The sequence below is a fragment of the Macaca mulatta genome, chromosome 4, assembly GCF_049350105.2.
Source record: "Macaca mulatta isolate MMU2019108-1 chromosome 4, T2T-MMU8v2.0, whole genome shotgun sequence".
Taxonomy (NCBI): Eukaryota; Metazoa; Chordata; class Mammalia; order Primates; family Cercopithecidae; genus Macaca; species Macaca mulatta.
In genome coordinates, this window is record NC_133409.1 from 42019605 (window position 1) to 42041369 (window position 21765).

The window sequence follows — 21765 nt, forward strand, 5'->3', positions numbered from 1 at the left end:
ACATAAAATAAATTTCTGTTCAGTTTTTCAAGCTTTATTATATGTTTCGAAGAAACTGACATATTAGTTCAAAGCAAGTAATTCATATTTCTGATTAGTGTGCTTGTTCTTTTAACAGAAATACCTATTTTGCTGTATTAAAGTGAAAATGAAATAATTAAAAATAGAACTTATATGGCATCTTACCCTATTGGTTTAGTTTTTTTTTTTACTACCCTAGTAGATAGCATCTTTTAAAATAATAACGAAGATTGATTCTCTCTTCAAATTTTACATTAAGTAAAAAAATACAACATTTTGACAAACCATTTTTTCCCATAATGTCAGTAATTTTAATTCTGACTTTTGATGAAAAGATTAGCATGTTGATCTTAGCTTAAAGGAAATTCAGAAGGGCATAGGGATGAAATGTACCACAGTGGGGGCTTGTGAGTAAAGGAATACATTTTCCACTTGCATATCCTTGGACAGAAGCAGTAGAGCCTGGAGGCCCCTGCCCTTGAGTGTCCACATGCACACTCATACTGTAAGGGAAGAGGGTCAAACAAGAGATGCCGCAGCCTTCAAAAAACCCTAGATGGGATTCAGAAAAAAACTGCCTCTCGAAAGATTGAGTTTCATCAGAGGAGTTATAATGCAATTATAACTTTTAAATTGCCTGAAAACTAAAACTTTCAGTTCTTTACTTACCCTGATGTATCCCACTGCCTAAAACATTTTCCTTTTTTCCATTGTGCCACTGTCCCAAAAACAGCAACAAATGCTGTCTGGCCGGCTCCTCCGTTAAGCCTCAGCTTGGATATTACTTCCACCTGAAAGCAGGCACTTCCCTCACATTCGATGATAATGGCCCCTTGCCTACTTTTATGAGACCCCGTAATTCCTCTATCATTGTACATACTACTCTACAGTATAGGTCTCTCTTTGCTTACCTGTCTCTCCATTACAATCAAGATCTGTGGAGCCAGAGACCAGGACCCTTGTATTTATTGTCATAACCTGTACATACTTCTGACACAGAGGAGGTTCTTAATAAGTTCTCATTGAAAAAATGGATGAATAGATAAATATACATAAATTATCTTTTAGATAGCTTTGTAATGCTGAGGAATATTTAACAAACAGTTCTTAAGACACAAAGGAAAGCTCCCTGTGAAACTTTTCTAAATATTCCTGAAATTAAAAGCAAACAAACAAAATATATATCCTCCAAATCCCATAAAACTTGTTGTTTTTACCCATATCTCTGAACTCACACCTAATTGGATGCTTTTTATTATGTGAGAGGCTCTCTCTACTCAACAAAATCTTGTAGAAAACTATGGCTCATACATGGATTCATTTAGTCAACAAGCATCTATCAAAGGTTTACTGTATATAGAAAACAAGGAATATAGATTTACAGATTTAATCAAGATACAATCCCTGACTCTAAAAAAAAAAAATTATCTTGAGGTTTAGTTTTTATAAACATACATGAATGTTACTAGAAAACAGATACTATATTACTCAGCATGCTTTTGCCTCCTTGTTCATTGTTGTAAAGCATAGAGCCTAAGTTATTTTGCCAGTATTAAGATGTGCTCAGCTCTGATGCCTGAAATCTTTTGCTCCATTCATTCCCTTTATAACAGATTTTGTTATTTGGAGTTGGCTTTTTTTAAAAAATCTTTATTTGGCTTTCTGTGGTTTAATCTATAAACCATATCAGCCCATTTAGAACTTAGCAGGATACAAATCTCGAGGAAAGTAAATAAAAATATTGTGATTAACCATAGTTTAAATGATTAATAAAATTTTCTCATGCCTTTCAATAGAAATTCTGGATACTGGCTTATGTAGAGTAGGACCAGGAAGCTACATAAACTTTTGATTTAGGGATGCTTCAGGGAGGACTTTGGTTTTTGTTTAAAGATAGTTCAATCATGTTTCCTCTTAGTCCTCCTCCCAATTCTGTCTCCTCCTATTTCATATTAACCTATCAGATTTGAAACTTAAACTTTAAATAAAAATGTAAAAATATGGCACAAGGTGTTTTCCGTTGTGTTAGTGGCATATTCTTATTCTTTCTCCTCGGGAAAGGAAGAGAATTATTCCTTAAGAATATTTGAATCCTGCCAAGTTTTGAATTTCTTTTAATCAACAACAGAAAATTCCTGCACAAGTCCCCCATCTTAGTTCACATGACAGAAACCCAGTTAAAAAATTGATACATGTTACACTGTTTCTCAGCGGTCCCCAGTCCTAGCTGAGTGTTGGAAAGGGCCACAGACGATTACAATGCCCAGCTGAAGAATTCTCTGGATTCATGTTTGGGGTCAGGATACTTTTATATCCTCTCATGAGCTGGTAAATTGATCCCTGAAGAAAATTATGGATTCTCTCTCCCTTGCCACCAGAATGTAAATATACACAAAATGTTGTATGTATGGACTTTCTGAAGCCTATCTGTGGACCTTGGCTTCAAGACCCCAGCCTGTGTCAGCCCAAAGTGGAGCTAGTGATGCTGATCCCAGGACCCCACTTTGAAGCCTGAGGCTAGGGAGATGGGGACCAGTCTGTGTGACCTCCAGGTGATTCTCATGCACACTAAAGCTTGAGAACCACCATCTTCCAGAAGTGCCTCCAGTAAACTATAGTTTAATGTCTGCCTTTGGCCTACAGGAGAGTTGAGATGTTGTTTTTACTGCCTTGTGAAGAAAGATGTATTTTTTATAAAGCCACTCTTTTGGCACTGAATAATTTTTGTAATGGGGGCATGTTATGTATTTCTCTTATAGTCAAGTACTAGGAAAAACTTTTATATCCTCTGATGAGCTGGTAAATTGATCATATCAGTATATCTTATATTATTGTTTGCGTTTAATTTCATGTCCAATTTTAGCAACTATTCTCAGCCTCTTTTTTAAATATAATTATGTATCCGTTTTCCCCATTTAATAATGTTTGTTCTGTTAATGAAGTGATTTTTCTGTTACTCACTATGTATGTCCTATAAGAAAGCAAGAGTTACGATGTTTCATTGAAATAATGGTTACCCCCTTGACACAGTAAACTGAATCCCTGTGTGTGGCCATGTTAAAGGATAATTTTCAAAATGGTGACATGACTCTCATAGTATGAACATGTGTCAAAGATTTTATTTAACTCATTTATGTAACTCATGTAAGATTTGACAGCTAACTTAAAGGAATCATTGAGTGCTGAAATGAATTTACTAATAGGTGCAGAACTGGACAGTATCCACAGGGCAATAAGACTTAAGGTTTGGAGTCATCTCTTGCAGGGGGTAAGCGGGGGCATCAGTTGCATCTCTACAGGACAGGATTCCCTTGCAACTTTTATGAATGGGAATCGTTTGCATTGCTATCTGTTTTCTATAATTTACAGAGTTCTAAAGTAATCTAGTCAGAAAGTGAAACGCACAGAGCTCTGGAGAAACAGGTAACCCATATGGTCCCTAAGACAATGCCAGCCTCCCACTGAAAGGATACTTAGTCATCTTTTTTTCTGATTTCAATCATTCACAGTTTTTCTCATAGCAAGATAATGGGCAAATAAGTGGGGTTCTCATATATGGGACTGAAACTGAGAAAGATAATCTTGGGTAAGTAGAAAAGGAGATTCCTATCATCATCTTTCTCATTCTGTGTCCTGAGTCTGGCTTTGAAGGAGTCTTCATGGCCAGGCATGCATTTCTGGGGATGGAAGGGGAAGCTTTTGTTATGAGGAAGCAGGTCGGGAGCCAGGAAAGATGCCTCTCTGTTTGACAAGCTAAAGAATGAGTGTATCTCATCCTATAAAGCAGATTATTTCTTTTCATGCCATTTTCTTTACTTGTTTTTTCTGTTTGTTAACACTTTTTTTTTTTTTTTTTTTAGCAAAGTCTTTTTTTAATATGTGTCTTTTTGTTAGCCCTTATTTTTAGTACAGTCTTTTTAAAATGTCTCTTAGGCTGACCACAGATAGGTACCATGGGGCATTAAGAACGAACCCTGTGTTTACTTTCAGTTCTAGAATTAGAGGGCAAGTAGTGCTACCAGAAGCCATTGCAGTGGTGGTGATGATTAATAAGAGGTCCCCTGGGGACCACATGGCACAGCAGTTTTTTCTTACCAGGAAGTTCCTACATGGCAACCTTGGAGAATCTGGAGCCTCTTTGTTTGTTAGTAAAGTGCTTTTTTCTTACCTTATTATTATTTTCTTTATTGTTAGTTTGCTTAAATTTGTAGAACCAGATAGGGTTTAATTAACAAATAGAGAAATACTATTTTCATCAATTTGAATTAATCTATTCCTAATTCTGTATCATTGCAGTTTTACATCTATCTTAATCCAATTAAGTATAGATTTATGAACATTTGCTGAATCAGTGGCCTTAATATTTGGTAGTTATTATAAGTCCTGAGTAAATAAGAAGCTGGATTGAAGAGTGCTGAATAAGGTTTCAGAAACATAATTTATAGATACCTTGCACTAGAAACCTAAGTCTTATTTATCTGATTCTTTTCTCTCCAGCAGTGGATGTTTAACTTGTGGAAAGGCCCAGCACGTGAAAAAAAATAAGCATAGATGAGACGGTTAATTTAACATAATGATCTTTGTGTCCTCTGGTATAAAAACTGAAAACTGGTATAAAACTGGTATAAAACATTATTAGGCGAATAATGGTTTTCAGTGTGCCTTTTCTACGAGGCACTGTTTTTAGTGGATACATTCAACAAGTTTAGGTTCTGGTTGTAGCTCTGCTACTGTAGTGTGAACACGAGGACAGAGTTAATCTCTGAAATTTTAATCGGTAAGATTAATTTGTTGAGCTAATATTCATTGAGTTATGTTCTAAGAAGACATGGTCCATGCCCTGAAAGAGCTGAAGACAACTGTTTGTCTTCGGTCAGTAAAATAAGTACAATCAAGTATTATGGGTACGATGAAGTATTATGGGTACGATGAAGTATTATGAGTACACCTCATGGAGGTGATGCCTAAACTGATTTTTTTAAAGAAGAGACATCTCTGGCAGAGCAAGGCAAAGGGGACAGAGGAGCAGACAGAAAGGGAGGGAGAAGAGGAGTTATTAAAGGGAAGGGATCAGTAAAGGAACAAGAGCATCAAGAGGCAGAAGCAGCATGCTTGGATTTGAGGTGTGATCCTGGTGCAATGAGAAATGAAGTGAGAACAACCAGATTTTGAAGAGTGTGGTTTTAAAATGTAAACATTTGACTGAAAAGTCTATAACGCTCTCTGTAACTTGGATTGTGATCTCAGAATATTGCTAGTGAATGATAAGGAGCTAATATTACTCTGATTAGTTTGAATGGTTCTTGTATTCAAAGTTAGTGATAGCCAAGAAATTATATTAGTCAAAACGAGGGTTCTCTTGTGTAATTTTCAACCTTTGTAATAACCACGAAAGGCTGGGAAATGGAGTGCAAATACTTTTGGTCAAAAGTACTCTCTTCCTACTTCATCTTTCATTTTACTGCCTACCTTGTTTCTTTTCTTCTTTTTTTTTATTGTGGAAATTTTTGAAAACATACAAAGTAACAGAATCGGATAATGAACTTCATTACTTAGCTTGAGCAACTATCAACATTCTTATTTATTCCTGTACTCTCACCCATCGTTTAGTTATTATCGCTAACATTATTTTTACTATTTTTAGGTATAATTAACATATATTGAAATTTACAAGTCTTAGATATACATTTTTGACAAATAGATGTGCCTATGAAATTCACATCATCCCAGTTATTTGATCTTTCCCCCAGTTTCCTTTTTACCCCTTTCCAATCTCCCCTATCCCCACCCTTCCCTCCAGGTGAGAAGAGTAACATTGTTCTGATTTTTTGTTTGTTTGTTTATTTACCTTAGATGAGTTTTGCCTGTCTTAAAATTCTACAAGGAACTCTTCTGTATGTCCTCACTTGTTTCTGGCCTCTTACCTGTGAGCTTCATCCATGGTACTGAGCCTGTTAGCAGTTCTTCCCTTTGTTTTGCTGAGCACATTCTGTTGTATGAATTTACTACAATTTGTTATCGATTCTTTTGTTAGTGAGTATTTTGGTTGTTTTCCCTTTTTTTTTTTTTTTTTTCCTCTAAGACAGAGTCTCACTCTGTCACCCAGGCTGGAGTGTAGTGGCACAATCTCAGCTCACTGCAGCCTCTGCCAGTTTCAAGCAATTCTCCCATCTTAGCATCCCTAGTAGCTGGGATTACAGGCATGCACCACCATACCCAGCTCATTTTATGTATTTTTAGTAGAGGCGGGGTTTCACCATGCTGCCCAGGCTGGTCTCGAACTCCTGACCTCAGGTGATCCACCTGCCTCAGCCTCCCAAAATGCTGGGATTACAGGTATTAACCACTGCGCCCAGCCTTGTTTTCGATTTTTTGCTATTGTGAATGAAGTTGCTGTGAACATTCCTGTATACATTGTTTTGCAAATATATGTTTTCATTTTTCTTGGACAAATATCTGGGAGTGGAATTACTGGGTCAAAAGATAGGTATGTGTTTAACTTGGTAAGAAATGGCCAAATTGTTTTCCGAAATGGTGGTACCATGTACATCCCTACCAGCAATCTATGCGATCATAGCTGTTCCATATCCCTGCTGACATTTGGTGTTGTCAATCTTTAATTTTAGCCATAATGTGAGTATATGGTGGTATCTCATTGTTACTTTTATTTGCATTTCCCTAATCCCTAATGATGTTGAGCACTTTTTTATGTGCGTACTTTTGCCCATCATTTTTAATTAGATTGTCTTTTATTATTGAGTTGTATTTGTTCTTTATATATTCTGGATACAAGTTATTTGTCAGGTGTATATTTTATTAATCTTTTATTTAACTGTGTCTTGCCTGTTCATTTTCTTAACAGTGTCTTTTGATGAGCAAAAGTTTTATTTTTGATTGAGAGTAACTTACCAAATTTTTGTGATTATTACTTTTTGTATCCCTAAGAAATCTTTACTTACCTCTGTATTGAGAATATATTTTCCTATTTTTTTTCCTAAAAGTGTTATACTGTTTGCTTTTATATTTAGGTCTGTGGTCCATCTCAAATTCATTTTTATGTGCAAAGTTGGGGTCAGGATTCACTTTTTTCCCTATGGATATTCAGTTGTTCTACCACCATTTATTGAAAAGACTTTTCCTTTTGTCTTTAATTGTTTTGGTACCTTTGTTGAAAGCCATTTGTCCTAGTGTGGGGCCTATTCCTGAACCCTGTTCTCTTCCTTTGGTCTACTTGTCTTTATCCTAATCCTGCACAGTCTTGATTACAGTAGTTTCATGCTGAGTCTGTAAGTCAGCTAGAGTAAGTAGTGCAGCTTTGTTGTTTCGTTTCAAGATTCTTTCGGCTAAGTCCTGGCATTTCCACATAAATTTTAAAAATTGCCTCATCCATTTCTATTAAAAAATGAGTATATAGAAATACAATTCATTTTCATGTATTAATTTTATACCTGGAGACATTGCTACACTAAGTTTTTAATGCATAGTTCCTGAACACCCTGGACTTTCTTCCCTTCATGTTTTCCTGTGGCTTTGTAGATGTGAATGTCCTTGTCTTTTGTGTCTGCCTCCTACAGAGGTCCGGTGGGAATGCCATGGCATTGTGAAGTTGTCTTACACTGTCCCAGCTAGAGTCATATAGTCCCCCTAAGAGTCTCTGTTAGTGCACCTTCCACAGTCAGTCTCGAATGAGCCATTTTTTGAAGGCAAGAGCTTTACTTTATCTTCCTCTCCATCCCCACAATATTGAGCACAGCATCTTGTTCACAGTCTGGAACGTATCTTTTCAACATTTCTCTCAGATGGTAGGGAATTATGTAGTTGTTGGGTGGAGTGAAGGTGGGGGACATGCTTATAGGAAACCTCAATCAAATGGAATATACCAATTGGAATATACTCAATCAATTGGAATCATTTGGAATACCCTGAGGTATATCCTAAAAAGGGAATATAGACTTTTTATCAAAACTTAGCCCTATGTTTTTCCTGTTCAAAAATATGTTTACTAGTGGATGATTTACGACACTCTAAATGACTTGGGTTTTTGCTGCCAATTTTGAATTTTTGTACATCTAAATACATTTCTTCTTACTTCATTTTTGTTTTCTAGGTGGCTGACTGTTCTTGGGATGAAACAATAAAGATCTATGACCCTGCTTGTCTTACTATTCCTGCTTGAGATACACTACTCTGGTCAGAAACAGAGGATGCTGGCTGAAGAACTGCCTAACAGCAAATAAATTAACTATGGAAAACATAGACATTATGCTTTTATATGCTATTCAGATTTCAACTCTTTCCAGTTTATCAGTTTTGAGGGAGCTGATAAAGGCTTTGGCTCACTCATTAAGCCTGATACATAAGCCATATTTCTTAAAATTCTAAGAAATAATTAATATTATGGTGTATCTTATAATATCTATTAAAATGTAGTCTCTGGGTCATAAAATGGATTAAAATATGGGATCGCAGTAGGTTATACTTGTATAGATAGTGATATATTTCATTTTTAATTTGTCATTTTTGATGTAAAATACAATCACTGTTGTGATAAATAAACTATATCTGTTGATCATTTATCATTTTATGACTTCCCCAAAAAGACTGCTCTTTCTAATACATTGTATATGTGAATACAGTATTATATGTAATATAGATATATCTGTGGTTCAGTAACAGGACACTAGAATATATTTATTCTTTTATTTAGTAGCTGTTTATTGAGCATCTACTCAGTGCTTGACACATAGACTGAGTGAGATTCTCTCAGGGACTGGTGCCATGTTTTTAAGAACATGGAATGCTATGAGCTAAGAGCTTACTTTTTTTTTTTTTTTTTAGCATTTATTCACATATTTTTAGATATTATACTTATGACTCTATAATTTTGTCTTCCTACTTCTCTAATATCAAAAATTTTTTAAACTGTCAATTGAACACAAAGTTTTAGGTCCTACTAAGGCTTCTAGCTATTGCCCTTGAAACCAGGCCTAAGTACCGCTATTATGCTCCTTGCCACCTCCCTAAGGTTTCTTGAAAAGCTCTAGGTGCAGATGAACTGGAAAAAAAAAAAAAAAAAAAAAAAAAAAGTACGTTAAAGGGGAAAAATCAAACTACTTTGCATAACACTTATATTTCCTATATAATATTAAGATATACTATAAGTGGTAAAGATTATAATTCTTAAGTTCTTTTTAAAGAACAAAATGTGCTCATAATAACCAGAGCAAAAATAAACTAAAATATATATATATTGCCTTTATAAATTTGCTTGTTTACTTCTTGCAGAAAAAATTTAAGACAGCTTAAGATATAAAAGCAAAACAGCATAAATTAAGAAGTGGAACCAGAGAGAGAAAGTGGAGCCAGGAGTGGGGCTTCAGTATACATACCTCAAAGTCCTGGAAAGTTACTACTGACTGGGCCAAAGATTTACCGCTAAGGTTTCTAGCCTCATAAATGGGAAATCTGATCAGCTACACAGTTCAGTGCCTATAGCCTAGAGGGCAGACTCTGTCCTTGTGCCAGGCTTGGCCCTAGCACCCTGCCTGGCTCAGGCAACAGAAGGGGCTCAGCAACTGTTAGTTAAATGAATGAATGGTCTCAGGGAAAATACAGCTCTTTTTGGTTCTTTTTTTCTTTTTTTTTTTCTGTTCTTTGAGAATGGAGCCTCACTATGTTGCCCAAAATTGGTCTTGAACTCCTAGGCTCAAGCCATCCTTCCACTTCAGACTCCCAAGTACCTGGGACTACAGGCACGTGGCACGGTGCTCAGCTTTTTTTGGTTCTTAGATCAGCAATACAGATTGCTTTTGAGAGGTTCGATAAAGAGGACACCGCTTAACCACCTAAGTATACTGCAGTGAACATGGTGCTTAGCCACATCCTTAGAGTTGTCACACTGATGAGTTTGACAGCGGTTTTTTTTTGCTGCTTGCCTCTATATGAACTAACGGCATTATACTAAGGTGTGGTCAGTAAAAGTGGGTTTACAATGGGTGTTCTCTGTATCAGCAGAATTTGAGATAGACCCTTAAAAGTATCCCACCCAAAGTAGTCAGACATGGTGGCATGCACCTACTGTAGTCCCAGATACTCGGGAGGCTAAGGCAGGAGGATCACTTGATCCTGGGAAGTTGAGGCTGCAGTGACCCAGGCTAAGGCATTCTGGCCTAGGTGACAGAGCAAGACCTTGTCTCAAAAATATCTAACCCAGATAATATTTACAATGAAATTATTTCCTTTCCTTCTAGAATGCAAGAGGTTTTATTAATAAAATGTTCTATCATGTATCTTTTGAAACAAAAACTTATAATTTAAAAACTAACCTCTCCCTTGATTTATTTTTTCCCTCTACTCCAGGAATGTTAGAGAAGTTTAGAACACTAGCTTCATAATATATAACTCAGGTATCATTGTGAGAGTGGGTGAATGCTTATCCAGTTGGTTGCCTGGAACTAGAATTGGAAAACTCTAAGGATTCTCTCCTGAAAGACAATGTGCAAGATTTTTGAATCCTTGGTAGATCACAAGTTAAGCAGCTTTTGGACTTTAGAGGATGACCAGTCATTCTTTCTGGGTTGGGAAATCAGCATTTGTCTCCTGGCTGCTGAGCTTTTAGCTTTCATCTTGTGGGCCTCCCCACAAGCTCCTCCTGTACCTGTAGTGACAGAACAGCACTAAAGAGTGGATAAAGGAAAAGGGAACTCAGTTACTGATTTGTGGTCAGGGCACCATGTGAGATGCTTTATATATGTTATCACTTTTAATCTCTATAACATCCCTGCAAGGTAGCCCTCCTTGTTTTCAGGACAAGGAAGCCAGTGTTCTCAGGAGTCATAATAGCCAAAAAATAATGAAATGAATTTGAAATCTGGAATGATTGAATCTAAACCCATGGTCCTGCCACATAGCCTCCTTTTCTTAAGAATAACAGAAATTGGCACACTGAGAAATAGTTGTAAGATGTAGAACTCTCTGGTGAGTAGATCCTGATTATTCCTGAAGGAATTGACAGAATTGAGTTTCCAAGTCTCAAGAGCTAAGCTGAGCCTTAGTCTGGAGTGACCCTACCAAGGTCCATCACGCCCAGGGAGATCCAGGCTGAGTCAGCTATCCTTTCTGCCTTTGGCACTTCTTAACTGTGTATCTTAGCAATAATGTGGCTCTTCCAAAAATGAACTCGAATTTCTTACTTAAAAGGCTTCTCCTTGTATTTGCTGATCCACTTAAATGCTTTTTAGTTTCATGTTAATACTGAATACTCCCAAATCTGTACACCTACCTTCCCCACCTGGGTTTCCCACAAGCCTTTGCACTCATTTTGTTCCAACCAAACTCACTTGCCTGCTAACCCAGCTTTTCCTCCTGCACATGCTTTTTCATTTGTTGACAAAAGTCAAGCTGTTATAAAAGATCCATTTGGGTCAAGCTAAAGACCTAAACACCATCCTTGGTCCTTCCCTTATTCCCACTTCTCCATATATATCGAATGAGATCCTTTTTACCCCCTAAACACTGCTCCCTTCTATCTCTTCCCCTCAATCCAACCACCATTGCTCCAGTTCAAGCCATCATTAGCTTTTCTCTGGACAATTGCAGCAGCTTCCTAAATGGTGTGTCTGTTTCCAGTTCTGTGTCCTCAGAGCCCTCCTCCTCAACACAGCTGCCGGAGATGGATCTCAAATGCAATCTGATTACATCAATTTCAGTATAAAACCTTTCTCTGCTTATAGGATTACCTATAGGAAAAAATTCAAGCTTACTAACCAAGCAGCCAGGGTCCTCCAGGGATAGCCCTTGCCTCTGTCTACAGCACCGCTTCTCTTCACACTCAACCAGTGTGCTCACAAATTCCTCATGTAAGTGATGCAGGTTTTCGGCTGGTCTATGTGCCTGGACTACCCTGCTCTTGGCTCGGTAAATTCTTACCCATCATGTAAAAGTCACATTAGGCTGGGCACGGTGGCTCATGCCTGTAATCCTAGCAGTTTGGGAGGCCAAGGTAGGCGGATCACCTGAGGCCAGGAGTTTGAGACCAGCCTGGCCAACATGGCGAAACCCCGTCTCTACTAAAACTACAAAATATTAGCCAGGCATGGTAGTGAGTACCTGTAATCTCAGCTACTTGGGAGGCTGAGGCAGGAGAATTTCTTTAACCCAGGTGGCGGAGGCTGCAGTGAGCCAAGATTGCACCATTGCATTCCAACCTAGGTAACAAGAGCGAAACTCCATCTAAAAAAATAATAATAATTAAAAATAAATAAAAGTCGCATTAAATAAAGAGTAAGATTGACAACATACAAAAATTAAAATTGCAAAACACATCACTAGCAAAGCTAAAAGAGGACCTAATGAAAGGATATACTGGCAACATACACAGAATGGATGGTTAATAGCCAAACTTCACAAAGAGCTCTTAAAAATCACTAAGAAGTCTGGGCATGGTGGCTCACACCTGTGATCCCAGCACTTTGGGAGGCTGAGGCAGGTGGATCACCTGAAATTAGGAGTCCAAGACCAGCCTGGCCAACATGGTGAAACGCCATCTCTATTAAAAATATAAAAAATTAGCTGAGTGTGGTGGCGCATGCCTGTAGTCCCAGCTACTCAGGAGGCCTAGACAGGAGAATCACTTGAACCCTAGAGGCGGAGGTTGCAGTGAGCCGACATCAAAACATTGCACTCCAGCCTGGGCAACAAGAGTGAAACTCCGTCTCAAAAATAAATAAATAAATAAAGTCACTAAGAAGATACCAAACAAAAGTTGGACAAGGATATCAATAAATAGTTCACAGATGCAACCTCCACCTCCCAGTTTCAGTGATTCTGCTGCCTCAGCCTCCAGAGCAGTTGAGATTACAGGCATGCGCCACCATACCTGGCTAATTTTTGTATTTTTAGTAGAGACAGCGTTTCACCATGTTGACCAGGCTGGTCTTGAACTCCTGACCTCAAGTGATCCACCTGCCTCAGCCTCCTAAAGTGCTGGGATTACAGGTGTGAGCCACCGTACCCGGCCAAAATTTTAAATTACCCTTTGACCCAGCAATTTCACCTCTAGGATTCCCTCTCTCCCCCTTTCCCAAAATACCTGTAGAAGTATGGCTATGTCCAAGGGTATTCATTACATCATTTGCTAAAACCCAAATGCCTGTCTACAGAAAGGGTATACTGTAGAACAGTTATTGAAAATAATAAGTCATTTGAAAAAATATGCTATTTCTATGTAAAAAATCACTCCAAAACTTAGTAGTTTTAAACAACACACATTTATCATCTCACAGTTTCTATAGGTCGGGAATCCAGAAACAACTGAGTTGTTTGAGCTCAGATTTTCTCATGACACCACAGTTATTTCCATGGTTATCAGACCTCAATTACTCAACCACATTGGGACTCTCCATAGGCAGAATGTCCCTACAATGTGGCATTCGGCTTCCCCAGACTTAATGATACAAGAAAAAGGACATACAAGATGGAAGCATCAGTGTTTTATAAACTAAAGTCAGGAGTGACCTCCATCACTTCTGCCAGGTTCTGTTAGCTACACAGACCAACCCTGGTACAGTGTGGGAGGAGTTAACATAGGGTGTGAATGTGGGGAAGCAGGTATCACTGGGGACTATCTAGAAGGCTAATTCCCATAATACGTGCTTTTTAAAGTAGGAAATTATAGACAAATATATATGATATCCTGGTTTTGTTATTTTTTTAAAGGGGGAGTTTGTGTGTGTATAAACATACATACAGGCCCGGCGCGGTGGCTCAAGCCTGTAATCCCAGCACTTTGGGAGGCCGAGAGGGGCGGATCACGAGGTCAGGAGATCAAGACCATCCTGGCTAACACGGTGAAACCCCGTCTCTACTAAAAAATACAAAAAACTAGCTGGGCACGGTGGCGGGCGCCTGTAGTCCCAGCTACTCGGGAGGCTGAGGCTGGCGTGAACCCGAGAGGCGGAGCTTGCAGTGAGCTGAGAGATACGGCCACTGCACTCCAGCCCAGGCGACAGAGCAAGAGTCCGTCTCAAAAAAAAAAAAAAAACAAAAAAAAACAAAAAAAACCCATACATACAAAAAGGCTGAAAGGTTCCACACTGAGCACAGCAAGCTCTATGTTGTAGGGTTGGGGATGGTGAATACTGAAGAGAGCATGTTTACTTATTTATAAATTTGTTTTTCTCTTATGTACCACAATGAGCATGTGTTACTTTTACAATTAAAAATAATGAAATAAGCTTTCAAAGAGACTGTGTTTCCTTCTCCAGGAAGCCTTCTCTGCTACTGCTATCAAGCTGATGTACTTGCCCTCCTGGCGCTCCCGTTTTCTGCCACACAATCCCACTGTTGCTAAGGACGAAGGCGGTGTGTTCATCTTTGAGTCCTCTGTGGCTAACAGAGTACCTAGGCACAAAATACTTGTAGTATATGTTTGTTGAATGAATGGATAAACTAAAGGATTTATTTAATGCCATTAATATTTATTGAGTAGCTCCAAAGATGATGTGCTTGAGTCTAGACCCTTGGTACCCTGATACCAATAGGTCAAATAGCTATTTGACCTTTAGATCTACATTTTTGTTCATCTAGATCATTTAACCTTGCTAAACATGGTATTCTTAGTTTTTCACAATTTTTAAAAGGAGCTCATCTAGTATCTGGTTTTGTGGGAGATGGGGGTTAAGGGGTTTTTTTTTTCTTTCCAAAAGAATTATATGCAACAAAGTGGAGAAAATGTGCGATTTTATGCCACTGTAGGTTTCAAATATTAAGCTAAATTGTCTTGCCTAAATGAGAAGAGTAAGATAGCTGAATCAGCCCCAAATCTTTTACCTAATGTTAGTATCACAAATTGATGCAATTATAATTGCGGGCAGAAATGAATCATTCCAAAAGTAGGTCTGTGCAGCCAATTCTTTATATTAATAATATGCACTTGGGATGGCTTAAAGCAGCCACACTTTCATTGGAATAGTCTCTAGAAGCAGAAATCCGTTATTTGCCGATGTCTATAAGTTAATTTTCAGAGTTTTTAATCAATATATTTTGAATATACAGTTATACCACATACATACACATAATGTGAACTGGTGCTTCAGACTTCATTACTTCCTAAATAACATTAACTCTAGAAAAAGAGTCACTTAAACAGCCAATAGTATGTAACCACAAGTTTTAGCAACAAAAACCAAGAGCTCCCCAGAGAACCGGAAGCACGTGTTTCAGTATAATGCTTTCCAGCTATTCCTGGAAAGTTGGCACCCTGGACCATTCACAAACATTTTTTTGAGTGCCCACCTGTGGGGGGGCAGGGAGGTGGCCCTCCTAGGCGCCGGGCACCTGAGCTGATGGACTGGTTGACACCGAGCTCTCTAGAGCTCACCAAAGTGAGCATCCAAAGCCCAAAATGCTGGCCCAAATGAAGGGCTGCCGTGATGCTGCTGATCCCTGCTGTAATTTTTTTTTCTTCCCCTGTTGCAGTAAATCACGACTTCAACACCTTGGCTGAAGTGTGCTGCATTCAGCACAGAGATGGAAGTAAGAGGCAGAAAACAGAAGAACCGCGAGAGAAATGGATCCTGTCTATTAAGGCAACGTGATGCAGCGTTAAAAGGTTAGGAGGTTGCGATCCCCCGGGCTAAGAGAAATAAACTGCTGGCGGTGAACGAAAGGGGTGCTGGAGCGCAGCGATCTCGAACCTTTCCCTTACAGCCAAACCCTGGCCAATGCCACAAATTTCAAATCGCCTTAAAACTAAACTGCCTGGCGCTTAACGGTTCCATCGGCTGGGCGAAACCCTTGGCTGCTGCTGATTTAACTACAGGTCCGCGCGAGTTACTTTCCAGGGAACTGAATTCAGAAGAAAGAGTCACCGAAGCCGTACTCCCATCCCAAAATTAGAATTCCCTTTTTCTTAGTCATATAGGAAAAACACAGTTCACAAGTCCTGCGGTGCAAAGGTGTGAACCCTGGCCCAGGGAGGTGGTGACTCCCCCGCCCTCTGCCTCCCGGTTATCCTGCTTCCGAAAGCAACCCACGACGGTCCCGCAGGGTGAGGGTTCCCTGGAATCAGTTCCCTGGGATCCGGAGAATGCTACGCGGAGTCTCCCTACAGGGTGAGGGGCCCCGGGTTCCCGCCCCCTCCCCTTCTACTCCCCCATTCTGCGAGCGCAGCCAGCCTTCTCCCACGCTTCGGGAAGCGTCGCCCCCGAGCTTCTCGGTTCCTGGTGGTGGCTACTTGCGGTTGTGACTTCGTTTGTGCGCGCTTGCTTATTTACATCTTTGCCTCAATTCTAATGTGTGTCCCCGCCACCAGGCTCCGCTGCTGTACGAGACCACTGAACCCCCTGAAAGCTTCCCCGGAGCCGCGCGCATAATCCCGGGACCCTCTCTGGAAGGCACGCCGAGAGCGGTGCGCGTGGCCTGGCACCGGAAGGAGCCAGCTTCCGGGCCCCGAGGCACCCCCGGACAGCGCCCCGGGCCGCGGGTTCCTCCGCTGATACCAGGGCGTCGGCGCCGGGATCGGGAGCTTCGGGAGCCCGCCGGTACCGACGGTTTTCACTTCCCTGGAGGGCAACTGGAAGAGGTCCCGCCGCTGCATCGGGAGGGACCGTGGGTAGAAAAAGCCGCTGCAGCGCCGGGGCGATGGGGCTGGGGGCACCGTCACTTGTTGCGACCAATAAACGGCGCTCGATCCTGATGCGCTGTTTCTAAAATCTTTAGCTGTGTCCCGATCCCTCCAACCCAAGCCCCTCGGCTGGGAGGAAGGGGCAAGCGAGAGCCGCTGGCACTGTGGAAGGAGAGGGGCGCCGCGCCCCAAGAGCCCCCGTCCCGCTCTGCGGCAGCCGCCCCGGGGCGCCCAGCCGCCCGCTTCCCTCAGCAGAGCGTCTTCCCTGACGGTGAAACCGCGCGGGACACAACCCACCGCGGCTCATCACCCACTTACAAATAGCTGTCGCTAGGATTCCCGCCACTCCTCTCAGACCGGCCCCCCCGCCACCTCTGCCACTTTTCGGAGTCCCCCGCCCTCGCCACTGCCTCCCCGGAGCTGCGGGGCAGTCGGACGCAGAGCTGCCGAACCGCGAGAACGCCTGGCCAGAGCTGCCCTCTGCAGCCGAGCCGGCGCCCCCTGCCCTTCACCGCCGCGCTGGGCGGGCGCCCCCGCCGCCCTCACTCCGCTCCTCCCGGCTCCTCGCGCGCAGGTCGCGGAGCTCCGCCACCGCTGGGTGCAGCGAGGCCGGCGCGATGCGGCAGCTGTGCCGGGGACGAGTGCTGGGCATCTCGGTGGCCATCGCGCACGGGGTCTTCTCGGGCTCCCTCAACATCTTGCTCAAGTTCCTCATCAGCCGCTACCAGTTCTCCTTCCTGACCCTGGTGCAGTGCCTGACCAGCTCCACGGCGGCGCTGAGCCTGGAGCTGCTGCGGCGCCTCGGGCTCATAGCCGTGCCCCCTTTCGGTCTGAGCCTGGCGCGCTCCTTCGCGGGGGTCGCGGTGCTCTCCACGTTGCAGTCCAGCCTCACGCTCTGGTCCCTGCGCGGCCTCAGCCTGCCCATGTACGTGGTCTTCAAGCGCTGCCTGCCCCTGGTCACCATGCTCATCGGCGTCCTGGTGCTCAAGAACGGCGCGCCCTCGCCAGGGGTGCTGGCGGCCGTGCTCATCACCACCTGCGGCGCCGCCCTGGCAGGTGAGCGGGCCCCGCGGCGACCCCAGCCGACCCCACCCACCCCTCTCCGTCGGGCAGAGACCGCGGGGATCACTGAGTGCAACGACCTCACTTCCAGGTGGGGAGACTGAGGCAGAGAGGGACGGAGAGCTTTGAAAGTGGTCGCTCAGCTCGCAAAAGGGACTTCCGAGACCCAGCGAGCTCCCCAGCTCTCCGGTTTCCTCCCGCAAGTGCCCCTACCCCCTAATGTCCTGGCTTCCGACCCTCGACCCTGCTTCACCTGGCATCGCTCTTCCTGCTGCCCCCTCCCTTGGTCTTCCCCTGTCACCCCATTCTCTGGGAGAGGTGGGAGGGCCGCCTGAGCCTGGGAGCTGGAGTTCTCCAAGCCAGGACCAAGCCGGAAGGAGGGGGCCGTGAACTTCCTTGGGTCACCAGGGGCTGGAATGGAGGTGGGGGATGGGGGCGAAGCTTAGGCTCCCGGGGCTACTGCGGGGTGTCTCGTGCCGCGCGGGGGACTGCGGGCGTGAGGCAGACGACCCAGGTGCTGAGCGAGACGAGAACCGGGGCAGGGGGAAGCTTCACTGGGGGCCAGGACAGGCGTTCTCCCCTGCTCCTGGCCCCTTTGGGTTACAGGCCACTGGCTGGGGCTCCCTCTCCCTTTGGTGCCCCACGGGGCAGGGGCTGCGGAGTGCAGGTACCACGCGCCGGAGTGACCTCGGTGCCAGCTCGGGGAAGCCACAGCACCTGCCCCGAGGGCATCTGCGCTCTCCGGGGCCTTTGTCGTGGACAGGGGAAGATGGGGTGACCCGGGGATATGGCGGGAAGGCGCTCTGAGCACTGACTGAGTTTGGCTGTCGCATTTGACACGGGTGGCCGAGGGACGGCGGGCGTCTGTCACTCGAATCGGTGGGCAGAGCTGGGGCGCGAACCCAGTCTCCTTTCCTATCCGACGCGTTTTCCCGGTGGGTCCACGCCCACGCCAACCTGCTGTCTTCTCTCTTTTACCTTCCTGCCCTGGCTCGGCCGTCCTCCTTGTGCGCCGCAGGAGCCGGCGACCTGACGGGCGACCCCATCGGGTACGTTACGGGAGTGCTGGCGGTGCTGGTGCACGCCGCCTACCTGGTGCTCATCCAGAAGGCCAGCGCTGACACAGAGCACGGGCCCCTCACCGCGCAGTACGTCATCGCCGTCACCGCCACTCCGCTGCTGGTCATCTGCTCCTTCGCCAGCACCGACTCCATCCACGCCTGGACCTTCCCTGGCTGGAAGGACCCAGCTATGGTCTGCATCTTCGTGGCCTGCATCCTGATCGGCTGCGCCATGAACTTCACCACGCTGCACTGCACCTACATCAACTCGGCCGTGACCACCAGCTTCGTGGGCGTGGTAAAGAGCATCGCCACCATCACGGTGGGCATGGTGGCCTTCAGCGACGTGGAACCCACCTCTCTGTTCATTGCCGGCGTGGTGGTGAACACCCTGGGCTCCATCATTTACTGTGTGGCCAAGTTCATGGAGACCAGAAAGCAAAGCAAGTACGAGGACCTGGAGGCCCAACCCAGGGGAGAGGAGGCGCAGCTAAGTGGAGACCAGCTACCATTCGTGATGGAGGAGCTGCCTGGGGAGGGAGGAAATGGCCCGTCAGAAGGTGGGGAGGCAGCAGATGGCCCCAATCAGCAGAGCAAGCAAGAGGTCAGGGGCAGCCCCCGAGGAGTCCCGCTGGTGGCTGGGAGCTCTGAAGAAGGGAGCAGGAGGTCGTTAAAAGATGCTTACCTCGAGGTGTGGAGGTTGGTTAGGGGAACCAGGTATATGAAGAAGGATTATTTGATAGAAAATGAGGAGTTACCCAGTCCTTGAGAAGGAGATGCATGTATGTACCTATGTGCATACACTTATTTTATATGTTAGAAATGACACGTTTTAATGAGAGGCCTCCCCATTTTATTCTTTGAGGAGTGGGTAAGGGAAGAAAAGAAAGAAGCTGAAAGGTACTGACACAGAGCGACAAAATTAGCACCTGTGTGAATTATTTAGTGTGACTCCACCTGAGGCATCACAGAGACAAAAGAATGTGAAGGTACTTAACAAAGTAAGGCAATGGTTTCTGCTTCAGACTCCTGGCACATTTAATTTTTGTCATTATAACCATAACTAAATATCTGCATGTACCAAGAGTCCCCAAGCCACCCCCTCCAAAGATGGAGTGTAGAAATGATGAGAGCACTTAATAAGTTCAAAGATGACATTCAGGGATGCATTTTTGATGATAGAACTACAGTTTTTATCGCCAGCTGGGCAAAAAGTATATTGCTGAAATGATATATAAATATACTGAATTGATGTTTACTGATTATAGTCATCTGAAATACCATATTTACTCTGATTCTACTCACTTGTTTTTTAAAAATAGGTGTCCTATTATTGTATTATATATTGATAGAAACTGTTAAAGCTATTTTGAAAATATGAGTTCTTAGCTTTAATCATGAAGTCTAAAGTTTGCTTTTAGTAATTATTTTAAAAGTTGTTCCGTTCATTGCTTTATAATATTTATTATTGAATGCCAAACCTGTTCTTTTTTTTTTTTTTTTTTTTTTTTTTTTTTTTTTTTTTTTTTTTACTGTGTCCAATATTCTTTCAAGCAAATGCAATGGCTGGAATATAATTCAGAATTAACTGAAACCCAGCCAGAAGAGGGACCACCTGTAAAGCAAGTCCTTTCAAGTTGTGCTGCACATCCCAAACCATGTTACAAAAAGAGCAACTGCTATATTCACATTATGATATTTTTCTATCTTAAATTTGTCAAAATAAAGTATGAGTCTAATATTAAAAGATACATTGTTAGAAATTTATTTTAGACACCTGTTCTATTGTTGCTGTAGAGTTGTTTGTGTTTGCCTCCAATGTGTGGTCATAGTATCTGGTGTGTAGGGGCCGCACCACTGGAAACTTCCTAAATTAACAAAGCTGTTTGGTTTGAAATAACAACAAAAACAGAAACACATCTTCCAGTGAAGGAAGCTGTTAATGGCCTGGTGCGGCAGCTCATGCCTCTAATCCCAGCAATTTGGGAGGCCAAGGCAAGCAAATGGCTTCAGCTCAGGAGTTCAAGCCAAGCCTGGGCAACATGGCAAAACCCCATCTCTGCAAAAAATATCAAAAATTAGCAAAGCGTTGTGGTGTGCACCTGTAGTCCCAGCTACTCAGGAGACTGTGATAGGAGGATCACCTCAGCCGGGGAAGTCGAGGCTGCAGTGAGTTCTGATTATGTCACTACACTATAGCCTGGGCAACAGAGTGAAGCCCTGTCTCAAAAACAAACAAACAGGATGTGGTGGTGTGTGCCTGTAGTCCCAGCTACTCAGGAGGCTGAGGCAGGAGAATCGCTTGAACCTGGGAGGTGGAAGTTGCAGTGAGCTGAGATCGTGCCATTGCTCTACAGCCTGGTAACAGGGCGAGACTCCGCCTCAAAAACAAACAGACAAACAAACAGAAAATGATAAAACACTCCATCGCACTGAGGTACGAAAGCCATCCACACCAGACTTCAGTTAACATGGAGTCTGAGAAGTAATAAATGGTCATGTCCACCAAGCAGGAAGCCTTCTGTGAGCTCCAGGCAGGAGACATACTTTGAGAGTGAGGGGGGTACTCAGATCTGCCAGCATGTTGCTGAGATTCTCAGATAGTAGCATCTTATATTTTTCTTTCTTTTCTAAAAATGAAAGCAAAGCAAAAAGCAGAAGCAAAAATGAGGTTTCAGCTCCATCAGTTTGGCTCCACAAGCAGCTGAGCAAGTGTAATTGTGGTTTGTGATTGGCCCTGGTTTGCTGGTTTCCACAGGCAATTGACTGTTTCCAGAGGTGCCTCCACAAGCCATTTAAGATGTAGGAAACCTCACATACTGCAGTTAGAAATGGTTTGCCAGGGTTATGATGACTTCTTCAAAAATAAGCATTAATTTGAATGCTAACATGCCAAAGGGCAACATCGCGTTGCAACTCTATAAAGCTGAGAATTAATGAAAAGCAGCAAAGTTGGATGAAGCATATATTTCTTGTGGCTATCACTGCCACATAAGT

At 43.1% G+C, this 21765-nt stretch overlaps 2 protein-coding genes across 3 annotated transcripts in view; both read left to right on the forward strand.

The window, feature by feature from the left end:
- PEX7 (peroxisomal biogenesis factor 7) overlaps window positions 1-8597 on the forward strand; it is a 93573-nt gene extending 84976 nt beyond the window's left edge. Inside the window, exon 10 of the mRNA XM_001097630.5 lies at window positions 8129-8597. Coding sequence (XP_001097630.2) covers window positions 8129-8197 — 69 coding nt within the window. The 3' untranslated portion in view covers window positions 8198-8597. The remainder of the gene's footprint in view (window positions 1-8128) is intronic.
- Window positions 8598-14959: 6362 nt separating this feature from the next.
- On the forward strand, window positions 14960-20515 carry SLC35D3 (solute carrier family 35 member D3). Of its 2 annotated transcripts, XM_077999457.1 has the most exons (4): window positions 15497-15631; window positions 15936-16133; window positions 16334-17701; window positions 18726-20515. In XM_077999457.1, exons 3-4 carry the CDS (start codon window positions 17263-17265, stop codon window positions 19535-19537), a joined length of 1251 nt encoding a protein of 416 aa, XP_077855583.1. In that variant the 5' UTR covers window positions 15497-15631; window positions 15936-16133; window positions 16334-17262; the 3' UTR covers window positions 19538-20515. The 2 variants fall into 2 exon arrangements, with proteins under 2 accessions (XP_001097534.3, XP_077855583.1); XM_001097534.5 differs by having other exon boundaries at window positions 14960-17701.
- The last annotated feature ends 1250 nt before the right edge of the window (window positions 20516-21765 follow it).

Coding starts and splice junctions, on each gene's coding strand:
- SLC35D3 (XM_001097534.5), top strand. CDS start 17,263: ATGCGGCAGCTGTGCCGGGGACGAGTGCTGGGCATCTCGGTGGCCATC. Junction 17,702..18,725: donor CTGCGGCGCCGCCCTGGCAG/GTGAGCGGGCCC, acceptor TGTGCGCCGCAG/GAGCCGGCGACCTGACGGGC.